Here is a 12,912-nt window from a genome sequence, read left to right as displayed (position 1 = left end):
AAACAATTTGTTGAATCAGCATCCAGACAACCTACAGTTGAACCTTATAACCCATCTGGATTAAAGGAAATAGGAAAGCCATTCAAATCATATTAGATGGAGTGAAAAATGATATTGTACCCATGCTTACAAAACATCAAACAACATTTGCTATGATGAATGTGTCACTAAATGCATATGAAGTTAACAATGCAACTAGAGTTCTTGCACTAAAAAGGCAATTAAACCACATTCAAATAAAGAAGGGAGAATCGATGAATTCATACTTCCTAAGGGTTGCTAGCCTAAGAGATGATTTTTCACATATAAGAACCATCATTAGTGACACGAAACTAACACTGATGGCTATAGATGGATTACCGGATTCATGGGAAACTTTCGCACAAGGAGTAAGTGCCAGAGATAAACTTCCTGACTTCAACAAACTTAAGGGAGATTGTCTTCAAGAAGAATCCAGAAAACTAAAGAAAGCAGGGAAATTGAAAATAGAAGATGAAAAACTTCATGTTCTTAATACAAACTCCTATAAGGGCAAGAAGAAGCATTTCAAGAAGAAAAGGGGAAATCAAAAGAATGACAAACCTAAGAAAGATCTATCCAAAATAAAGTGTTTTAGATGTGAAAAGTTTGGACACTACAGATCTAATTGTCCTGAGAATTCTAAACAACAAGTGAATTGTACAAATGTCACTAGGGAAGAAGATAACTATGATCTTGAGAATTGTGTATTGTATTCCTCACTATCAAATGAAGTCTCAAATAAAGCATGGGTGATTGATAGTGGATCATCTAGACATATTACAGGATACAAAGAAGCACTAGACTCTATATCGGAAAAGTTTAATGGCGAAGTCACTATCGGTGATAATTCAACACACTCCGATAAAGGAATTGGAAATTGCACCATTCCTGATTTGAGTACCATTCCAAGCGTTTGAGCCCTTCTAAGCGCATTTAATGCATGTGTATATGGCTGTCCTTTTGAGGCCTAAGAGGTGTTTATTGTTTCTAATACCTTGCATTCAACATATCCATGCATTCCATAAAGATAAATTGCCATTCTGAACCATTCTGCGAAGTTTTGTTTTGAGTAATGTTCAGTTCTGAGTAATATTCGGTTTTGCATTTTCGCCTAAGTGTCAAACAGCGACAAGAGGCCTAGTTTGCAATTGAATATCTCGCACCCAGTAACGTTTCATGATTTGTTGCTATGGGAGTGTTTAAATTCCATATCTGAGAACCTGTGTTTCAGATTTTAAGTCGTTTCGATATGTTTTGATTAGGTTTTGAATCACTCAAATTCGGTTTTTTATTGTTGTCATGCTGATGTAAATTGTTCAGAATTCTGGGAGGCCCTGTTTAACTTGTTATAACTTCGACCCAGTTAACTAAAATGAGAAAATTCCTTTTGCATCGCATTCTAGAGGTTAGAGACTTGCTATGTTTCTGATTTGAGCCTATGATGAATCTGTTTGATTATTTTTCAAACGCAATTCCAAATGCAATTTATGATGATTTATTGGTGTTAGTAAGTGCAGATTGGTCGGTACCTCTGTTCGGGATGTCATAACTCTGAATCCGTGATAGGTGAGATGTGTTCTATTCTGAAAATAATTTAAGTGTGCCGGTTTGCAAATCTTGACGAATCCGTCTGCACATTTTCCCAGGTCCATTCTGTTTGCAAATATCACTTTTCTACCTTTGTTTCCAGTTCTACAAATTCAGGTAGCCCACTTTGAATGTACGCCAAATGTGTCCTATTATTCGTCATGAGCCCAAATGACAGATTTATACTCTCCTCGTGACAGTGAACTAATGCCCTTGTTTTCATGCCCTTAAGTATCCATTTGCCCAGTTTTTGAAGGCAAATTCAAATGCACATTCCTATTTTATAACATATTTTGTTGCAGACGATTTTAACTAAGCAACTTTGACGGTCAATATCTTTTGACCTGGATGTCATCATGACAAGAGATTTGGACAGGGTAAGAGTATGTAGAACAAAGAATCAGTTTGTTTGATTTCCGAACCCGGTCAGGTGTTTTGGTTAGTTTTTAAAGCTAGTCGAATAACCCCTTGGCTTGAAAGTTACAATTTGCTGAAAATAGTAAATTGAGTTTTAATTGCTATTTTAGTGCTTGAATTCAGTCTTGATTGGTACCAGGTGTTTATCAGATAAATTTGAGATGTTAGTTGTTCGAGAACGAAAATTTTTTTAGCCGGACCCATTTGGGGCCCGACTAATTTCACCAAGCTATTACAACATCTGAATTATGTCAAATATGGATCAATTTTAAGTGGCATTTGTAGGGTTATATGAAATGTTCGAATTGATGCTAGGATAAAATAATTACATTTGAGGAGACTAAGTTTGTGAATGAATAGTGGCTATTGGGATATACTACATTTGTAAGCGAAATGGAATTATTATCTACTAAGTAACATTTCCATTCAAGAACATTAGACTTGTGGAAGCATTTGAAATAAATGTTATTTCTAGTGTGATATAATTATACAGGTGGTCCTAAGGCACATAAAGTTAACAAGACAAATCCATTACAAATTTATGTGAGCACTTTGTAATGTTTGCAAGCACACAAACTTGAGGGAACCGGCCCAATCTGGATTGTCATTACGTTGACTTCTTGTTTGCCGAATTGTCTTGTATGCATACAACCGTAGAGTGAGGAGGCAATTTTGTATTTTGATGCCATATTTTCCCTTCCATTCCATGACGTTTTCCAAGGTAACATGACATTTTGTATTCTGATCTATCCATTCCATAACATTGCGTATGTTGGAGTCATGGGATGAAGTGTTATAAGGGTGAAGTTGAAGCGCAAAGCACATGGAAAAGAGACATTGTTAGGGCAGTTTGCTGCTTGTTGTGTGGACAAATTTCGATGCCAAACTAACCACAGATGGCAGTAAGACCAAAAGCAATAAAAAAATATGAATGAAAGGGAAGAGAGATTTGTAGATCTCAGAGCACCCAAAATCTTGATGAGGGAAAATCACAGACAAAGTTCATTCAAAACTATGGTTTGGAAGTTGTATTTTGCCATGAACAATTGGAAACTACAGATGGTCTTAAAAAGCGTGGTAGAAGTCTCAAATAGGAGCACATGGAGGCATGAGGGGGCTGTTGTAGTCAATTGTATCTGCATTTAGTGTTGGAGCCATTCCCCACGCCTTGCCATTCCTCACTCCTACCTTAGAGATAAAATTCTTGAAGAAGTCTTTACTAAGGTTAAAACCAATATAAGTCATCTTAGGACTTTTGGGTGCCCTGTATATATCCATGTTCCAAAAGAAAAGATAACTAAGTTAGAACCCTCCGAGAGGAAAGGTATTTTTGTAGGGTATAGTGAAACATCTAAAGCATATAGGATTTTCAAACCTGGATAGAAAAGTATTGAACTTAGTAGGGATGTAATTTTTTAAGAAGATCTAGCATTCAAAAGAGCCCTAAGTTCTGAAGAACCCTCTCCTTTACATAGTTCTGAAAGAAATACTGAGTCTGAGTCTCAGAGGGAGAACATAGAAGAAATTGAAGATGAAATTCAAAATCTTAATCTTGGAGAAACTCAAAATTCTAAGAAAATACCACTTTGGGGCATTAAAATAGTTGAGGAAGCACAAGACTTTGTTGCGCCTTCTGGAACAATCAGAGAAAGCAAAAGATCCAAAAGATTTCTAGCTATACAACAAACATGAATGATTTGTCCAAAACAGAACCAACCAATCCTTCAAATGCTATTAAACATACAGCTTGGAAAGAAGCTACGACAGAAGAATACCAATCTATTATGAAGAATGATGTCTGGGAAATTGTTCCAAGACCTAAAGGAAAATCTGTTGTTTCTTCCAAGTGGATATTTAAAATAAAGCATGCTACTGATGGTAGCATTGAGAAATATAAAGCTAGATTTGTAGCCAGAGGATTCTCTTAAAAAGAAGGGAATGATTATGAAGAAACTTTTGCTCCTGTTGCCAAATATACCTCTGTAAGAGTAGTCCTAGCCATTGCAGCATCGAAGGGATGGAAAGTACATTAGATGGATGTAAAAACGACATTCCTAAATGGAAAGATTATAGAAGAAGTATATTTGGAGCAACCTAAAGGATTTGAAACTCACGATCCCAACATTTTTATTTGTAGGCTCAAGAAAGCTCTCTATGGGCTTAAGCAAGCTCCAAGGGCTTGGTATGAAAGAATTGATAAATATCTCACCAACTTAGGATTCTCCAAAAATGAAGCCGATCCAAACTTATATTATAAAAGAGATAAAGATGATATATTGATGATTTACTAATAATAGGCGATGATCATCTCATAGATCAATGCAAGAAAGATCTAATTAAAGAATTCGAGATGAAAGACTTGGGACTCCTTTATTACTTCCTAGGATTGGAAGTATGACAGAATTCAGACAACATTATACTTAATCAAGGGAAGTATATATATATATGATTATTATGTCGTATATGATTAGTTAGCATTTCAAATAATAATACATTATTGTGAATTGGATATGCAAGCCTCTTGAAGCTTACTTCAACATTAACGAGGACTAACTGTTAAATTTAAATCACATTTTATGATATTTATATGATTTGATTATAGTGATAATATCACTTAATTAATATAATGAATTGATAAGAGAATAATTTATTATTCAATTAATAAGTTAATACATTAATAATTTAATGTCTCAAATAATATTTGAGGCATTATAGTTTAAGTATATTAGTCTCGTGATGCTAATTTTCAGCATAATAATGTGACCCTTTAATTCTTTATTAACATAAAAGTCACTTTAATGACCTTATCAAATAATTAAAATAAATGGTCATTAAATTTATTTAGTTTTTGAAACTTAAAATTTCAATTATCTAATTAAATTCTATGGTCCCAATAAAGGGGACATTATAGACAACATTATCAGTGACACAACTTTGTAATCACACTATGGGATGGACCCCTATATGTTTTGATTTATTATTATTAGCATAGTTAATTATTATTATAATCAAATTTCACCAAAAAGGGACATTGCAGCCCATCCTTGCCAAGATTGCTTGTCCTTGAGTAATTGCAAACTAAGCTGCTCCAAAAAATTCTTCACTTGATTAAGTCTTTCTTGGAGATACCAGGGTCCCAAATCAAATTTGGAAATATTATGAATATCTCTATTAGTGTATTTCCTCAATTGCTTAAATGCGGTTAAGTCTTGTTGACCATCTTTGTGTTTCTTGTTCTCAAACAATTTTGCTCAATGATTCACACTGTCTTATGAATCTTTCTAAGTCACACCCAACTTTACTAATTGCTCCGTTCCTACAACTTCTAACTTTCATGGGGGCCTTTCTTTATGAAGAAACATTACACCATTCATCTTTCATTGCACTACACTGATATCATCACAAGTTGTGGAACTTGAACCAAGATGCCCTGCCTTTACTTTAAAAAAAGGCTTTTCTCAATGGACAAACCTAGCTGTATCCATTTCAAAAAGTCGATCACCTACAATCTAGTGGGAAAATTGAAAATAATCCCTATTATTCTAAGTTGCCGATTCGGGTTCGGGTTTGGGGTTCGGTTCGTGGATTTGGGCAATTTTTTATTTCCCCATTTGGGTTCGTGGGTGGGTTCGTGTGTGTGTGTGTGTGTGTGTGTGTGTATAAACGCACACACACAAGAGAAACATGCATAGTTGCAAAACAAAGTCATTTCACAATATGAACAATTGTTGCTTGATCATTGATCAATGCCAAATGCCAAAGGGTTTCGGGTCCCTTCAAAACCTGTTTTTACCTGAATCTAGAAGTATTAAATACTCGCTCATTAATCTATCTTCATGATTGTAAAGAAAATTACACATTGAATTACTAAATTGCAAAACATAGACTAGTTCATCAAATAATACATTGAATTACTAAATTGCAAAAGAAAGACTAGTTCATCAAGTAATAAAGATTGAAACATGATGATAGATGACAAGTTTTTAGTAGTTTATCAATAATCATAGTATCAAATGCCCTTCAAGGGTCAAATGGATCATCACAAAATGAGGGATCAATGGCTTCATCCCCAACTGCAACTATATCTAGATCTTCATCATTGGAACCCAAACTAGTTCCACTAGTCCCATATGCTGCTATATCATCGTCCTCCTCCTTGACATAAGGGCTTAGATGAGTGAAATGTTTTTTATTAAGTTCCTTTGAGAGTTGCATAAGAAAACAATTAAAAAAACACACTCTTTAATGTTGTTTTAGCCTTGGGTTCGCTGTGGGTTCCTCTGGGTTCACTTCAGCAAGGACCCGGACGAATCCACAGTCAAAACTAAGGACCCTGCCCGGACTCGAACTGAACCCAGGGACAAATCCGGACCCTTACGGACCCGAACCTGAATCCGGGCAGCAGGGGACGAATCCGGCATTATAGCTATTATTAGATTGGAAATTTGTCTCATGTTCACCATTTCTATTGGCCTAATTCTAAACAATTGTCTTCTGAATGCTTCATTTTTTATTCCTAATTACTGTCAACATTTCTGAATTGCTTATTGTTCATTATTGATCTAGCAATTCCCACATACACAACCAATGGTAGTTTATATTGAATTCTTTTCTTTAGCTCGGTGTCAAATGTGTTTACTAACTCTTATTCCTCTTTATTTTCTGATTAAATAATAGTTTTCAGTGACTCATTTTCTAATGTCATTTGTTCTTTGCTTGGACACTTGTGGTTTGAAACCCAAGATTCCTTGCATAAGAAGCAAATGTTTTCTTTTCTAAGTTTGTTTAGGCTGTATTCAATCTTTCTTTTACTAGGATAAATCGTCTTTTGCTGACAGGGAGGAAACATCATAGAATGGAGTTGGATCCAAGACATTGACTGCTCTAGAGTTGAAACCGTTTTGATAACTTTTTGGGGGTTTGGTTGTAAATGTTGTTTTATATTCTTTTGTGCTTTTCTCAAGATGCTCCTTGATCATGCACTATGGATTTGTATTAATGGTATTAATGGGTCTTTTCTCCTGATATCTGGATCAAGACTTGAGTAGGCATCTATGCACTTGTCAAAGTCATTTGTTTCCATGTTCCTTGATCTTGGTTTATTTGCGATTGTAGCCCTACAAGAAATTCACTCTCAAAAATAGCGAGTTACTAAAGTTGAAGCTTGCTCACTAAGAGAATTGGAGAGGTGGTTTATGAGCTTGAGCTACCTTAAGGCAGCAACATTTACAAGGTCTTCCATGTATCACACCTCAAAAAGGCTTATGGGCATAATGTGATTTTTTCTATAGAGTTGCCTCCTTTGGATGAGGATGGCAAGTTGATCATAATTCCAGAGGCAATGTTTGATTTCACAGAGTGTTAGAGATTATTTGATGAAGTGGAAGATCTTAACAATGGAGGATGCACTACATGGGAGAGAGCTGATTTTATAGCATCCAACTTTGTGATTATTTGAGGACAAGCAACCTTGGGGAGGGAGGACTATAGTGCCCCTTGTTGCACTTAGCATATGGCTATTATTAGTAAGTGCTATTTTTAGCACTTGATCTTAGCTTTTATCACCTCTCAGTTCAAAGTCAAATGCTTTTTAGATCTAGTGCCTTGGTGATTTATAAGATTAGAGGATTGTTTTTAATTTATTTTACTCAAGTGCTCTTTACAAAGTCAATTTATAAGTATAACTCAAGTGAAGGGTAAGGTGTTCATAAGGGCATCCCCCTATTTCTACGCTTAGGGAAGGGGCCAACTAGAGTTTCTTAAAAAGGCAATGCGTTCATTTTATAATGTGATGCCAAGGTAAAGAGGGGCTTAAGCAATATAAAAGATTTATATTCAATGCTACACAGGGACGTGTCCCGTATGATTTTGGGGTCGTACTCGTCTCGGGGACAAAACGGGGACGCGGGGACGGATTTTTGCCGTCCCCAGAGCCTTCACTCTTTTGTCAAATTCAGAAAGGGGTCGACTAGTAGAGGTAATTTCACATTTTGTAAGGGGTGGAATGAGAGGGAAATGAATATAAATTCAATTGTGTGCTGCCCTAATTCTTTTCTCTTCTTATAGATGCAAGTTTGAGCTCTCATCTGCATATGGTGGGTTCAACAAACTCAAGGAGATGTTGACGACGAAAACACTCTTCTTAATTGCTGGCTTTGGTGGTGAAACATCCACCCTAGCTAGGTGGTCTTAGCTTCACCTTTGCAGTGATTTTGGCTTGTTTTGGTGATATGGGTTTACCTCATATATCTTCATCATTTTGACATTTTCAAACCCATGAATTTTTGTGTGACGTGAAGTCCTAGTTCAAGTTCTGTAGTGATTCAATGCCTTTGCAAGGAGCTGGTCTTCATTTTTCAAAGATATTGGAAACCAATGTTCTGCTCATAACTCACTGGAAGTGCTAAACCATTTTGGTTATTGGTTCTTTGTCTAACTCATAGCTGGGCATCACATTCTGATATTTTATTTGCAGATTTTGATGAAGATTTGAATTTTCTAGGGAAATTGCTCAAGGCTGGGCACCATACCTCACTTGGCACATGAGTATTAGCTGGCCATACCAAATTGCACTTTTGGTGTGGTCTTGTGAGGTTTAGAATCTGCATTTGGTTGGTTGTTTGGAGAAATTTTGGAGAGATTGCTGTTCACTAAAAGGCCTGAAGATCTACTTCTTGGTTTTGTAATCAGATCTGCAAATTAATTCTACAACCCTAATTTCAGTTTAAATGCTTAATGTAAACTGATTTTGTAACGGTGATGATTATGGTTTAATGCCAATGAAGAATCTACTCTCTCTCAATGCATTTTATATATATAATGTATCCATCAAACATGGTGAATAAATTTTGAAACGTGAGTAGTTTCTGCATCTCCATCTTCTTTTCTTAGATAATAAAAGAAATCAGTGGTGAACATTTTGTCAATGCTGAAGATTCCTCTGATTAGCTGTGAATTGTAAACTAAACTTCACTGCTTAAATAGAACCTTGGGTAATGGCTGTTTCATATCTTCTTTTTTAATAGTTCATGGTTTACCATTCTTTGGGATGATAAATAAAATGACAATGTGCACCAAATAAAATGAATTTGTTTTTTCGTCTGTAGTTGATATCCAAGAACTTATAATCTAACTTTTCATTTGATGTTTATTGTCTGCAGGTTTCCTCTTTATTACCACGTGAAGCTTGCATTCCTAATTTGGCTTCAGCTTCCACCTAGCTGTGTATGTAATATGTATTAATACCTTAAGGTTTTTGCACAGCTTTCTCTAGCTTATTGTTACTGTTGCTTTCTTAATATTTTCACAATACTGTGGATTAATCTTTCATGTGGTTATTTATCTTCATCTACTTAGTTTGTTGGTTTCTTCTCTAATTTTTCTGTAGAATAACGAAATGATTGGCATTTTACAAGATTTTGAAAAGTCAAACATTTAAAACACTATGGTTTTTTGGAGGACTACATGATACAGGAGGAATTTCAAGAAAGAGATATATGATTAAAGTTGTGTTTAAACTTGCAAATTTTCTTCGATTAGAAATTATTTCACTCTATTTTGTATCTTTACTTCTCTCAGAATAAATAAAACATTAAATACTATGTCAGCAGGGTTTCATGCATCATCACAGAGTTTTGGCCTGTGGGGATATTGGTTTATCAGCAAACAAAAACTTCAAAAAGAGTTTCAAACCAAGGAAAATATGAAATTAATTCGGAGTCAGAGAGAGCTGCCACTGGGAATTAACTCATGAATGCAACCAACACACTATTTTAACTTGTGCCAACTGTAACTTATTGCTGAAGAATTCACATACACATAGTGAAGCTCGTGATGTGTGTTTACATGTCATGAGTACATCAGAAAAAAATTAAAAATCCCAAATTATAAACATTAATATATTTTAACTAAAAAAACCAGAGTCCTATTCTGTATAGATTTTAGGGCGAAGCGGTGTTTTATAAATTCTTTTGGAGTTTTCTGAATTTTGAACTTCATACACAAAGACTGTCAGACCTTGTGACATAGCTCATGACTCTAGGGACTAATTTGTTGACCAATATGCCCCCTTGTAGATAGAGATTGTATGCTTCAGCAGGGCCAACCTACACTGACTGAACAAGACATTTAAGTAGGTGATGCTGATCTAGAATTGCAATGTTTGTGGTCTATGTATACTCTAGAATTCAAATACACTGTATATTTACTGGACATCTAAGAAGAACTCTTTGCAAGTAAGTGTGATTAGAATTTTGATAAGAACAAATAGAATTAGTCCTCTGACTAGAACTATAACATATCTTGATTACCCGAGTTGTATTTTGGATAACTGCAAAATTGATGACACTCTTTTATGCTTTTGACATTTGGCATCCATGTTAACAGGGCTCAAGACAGCTATATTTGAGATATTTGGGCCCATTTCTCTTGAAACATCAAACAAGACTTGATCAAATTGCAGGTGGAACGTGCACTGAAATAGTGAGTATAATAACAAAATATGTAATCTGTCGTGTCTTCATTTTGTTATTTTCTGAGATTAAATCGATGTTTTATATTCACAGAATGGTTGAATTTTGAAATTTACAATTCAATAAAGGTGTATAACTGATTTAGAAATGCTTGCCGTTGTAATATGTTCCCATCTCAATTTACTGTTATCATGTTTCTGTCCGGAAGGCTTTTGCATTGTGTGGATTCCATAATAGTTGATACATAAAATAAAATGTGTACCATACTTGCACAGTTTCAGGAGAATGTTGAGGCCACTGCTTCTTTCAATCTACATCTTTCTATCTTTTCAGAGGGTATACATTTTTTGCAGATAGATATAGTTTAGCATGATGGAATAAAATATTAATCAGAACTTACAAAATAAGCTCTAATGACAATTTGTGAAGGAAATTTCCTAACTTTCATGGGTAGTTACTATTCTATTCTTAGAGAAAAAGGAAAACAAGTCTTCTTGTATGATGTTATATATTGGTTTTATTAGTTTTAATTTGCATTGGAATAGTAAGCATTCATCATACTTGGATTATTTAGAGTATAAAAAATATAGTATTCTGTAAATTTTGGACCGTGTTCTATTGAAATTTGTTCCAATGCTTTGGCTAGAAAAGGAGCATAAGCAAAATCAACCTTTTTGATTCTTTGTTGTCCCTACTCTTACTAATATTTTGAGTTGCATTTTACACAAACTGATTCATACAAACAGAGTATAATGAGTTTCTTTTAAGAGAATGTGAAAGACTCCAAAGTTTGGAGATAATCTAAGATACTGATTCTCTCCCAAAAGCCCAGGGTGCTGATGCTGGTGTGTTAGGATGTGCCGGTGCTTTTGGATGCTGCACTGGTGCTCTCAGGAAGTATGCCCAGCATCTGTGGATGCACTCGTGATGCTTCCAAGAGCACCCAGAGAGCACCCAGACAACATCTAGGTGCATATGGAGAGCACCCATGACTTTTTCAACGCCCAGTCACTTAAGTGACTTTAAAAAACATGAGTTAATTGATTTTTTAAATTCTATTTTTGTTCCTAAACCCTAAAACGGCCCTTAAAGAGGCCGTTCGTTGCTCATTCTTCTCATTTTGTTTGTAGCTGGGCTCTCTTCTTATTTCAATTTGAACTATCAATGGCGAAGTATCATGCTATGGAATGGTTTTTTTTTTTGTATATATATATATATATCTAATTGACACATCCAAAATCCCCCCAAACAAAAATCCGTGCAGCTGTGCATCAGCATCAGAACCAGCATCGGTAACTTAGGAGATAATAGATATAAGATATAAAATTGGTTGGCCTTTGGTTGTCAAACAAAAGATCATTAGTTGTTTAAATATATAATATTTCCCAAGATTATGGGTTTTTTATTCCTCGATTTAGCTCACTCAAATTGTGGGATAAGTTGACAACCCCTACCAAACTTTTTCATTTTGTAGCCCACGCCCTCAAAGTATACATATCTAGACAATTCGTAATTGCTTTCTATGTAGTACTAATCCTTGAAAAATTGTGCATTTTTTTGTTTTTGACAAAAGTTTGTTTTTGGAGTGAGTCATTTTCTCCTCCATGCAGTGTCAAGGAATTTTAGTGTGCAATTACATATATAGTGTAGTAGTGGAGAATATCTCCTTCACTATACTTTTCAGTTTTCCCGCTTCTTTGTGTAGTTTGGGTTTTATTCTCCCAACTACATTGATTTCATGTGGTTTGGATGATCTTCTCCGTTTTGCAAGTTTTGAGTTACCCAATGGAACACTGGAGAATATCTCCGCTTTTGCACTATAAAATGAAATCTTCGTGTAAATTGGTGAATTTTCTCCGATTTGTACGACAGCAATTGGACGCAGAAGTGCAGATATTATCCGCAATTATGTGGAATTTGCAAAATATTTCTAACGCTAGAATTTCCTTAAATTCAGTTTTGTGGCCTCATTCCAGATGTCAGATCCATCTGGATGAATGAAGGCCAGGAAGTACACGTACCAAAACTTGTTCTCAGACTTTATTGGAAAAAGGCAATAGAAAGTCTTCTGAGGAAATTAGAGGAGTGATGCAATTTATGATCAACTTTCAAAGGTGTCAACTACCTTGAAATTCTACATGACCTCAGACTTAGTGTATTCTGCTACATTAATAAGACATTCTAACTTTAACTTCACAGGGTGACAAAAGGCAAGTTGTAGTGTATGGGTATTATTCTTGGTTTACTTTGAAGCAAAGTATCAAACATAAAGGGGGGGTTCTCAAGGAGATAATAAAAGATTTCCACAATGCTGTGGCAAAGGGCTAGACATCACTGACAAATTTGGTGAGCTTCCATGCAAGTTTCTTGATGAGAATTAGGAAATGCCACCTGTGGATACAATTATGCAAGAGTT

General features: G+C 35.2%; 1 protein-coding gene across 1 annotated transcript in view; it reads left to right on the top strand.

The window, feature by feature from the left end:
• Positions 1 to 12,912, top strand: part of HVA22K (HVA22-like protein K) — a 113,477-nt gene that overhangs the window by 76,175 nt on the left and 24,390 nt on the right. Inside the window, exons 5-6 of the mRNA XM_089818579.1 lie at positions 9,186 to 9,249; positions 10,411 to 10,506. Of these exons, the coding sequence (XP_089674705.1) occupies positions 9,186 to 9,249; positions 10,411 to 10,506 (160 nt within the window). The remainder of the gene's footprint in view (positions 1 to 9,185; positions 9,250 to 10,410; positions 10,507 to 12,912) is intronic.

This window comes from Cupressus sempervirens, chromosome 3 (genome assembly GCF_028749045.1).
Source record: "Cupressus sempervirens isolate cs-2001-9-10 chromosome 3, ASM2874904v1, whole genome shotgun sequence".
NCBI classification, from domain to species: Eukaryota; Viridiplantae; Streptophyta; class Pinopsida; order Cupressales; family Cupressaceae; genus Cupressus; species Cupressus sempervirens.
The sequence above is the reverse complement of the archived record's forward strand: the minus strand, read 5'-3'. Positions and strand labels throughout refer to the sequence as shown.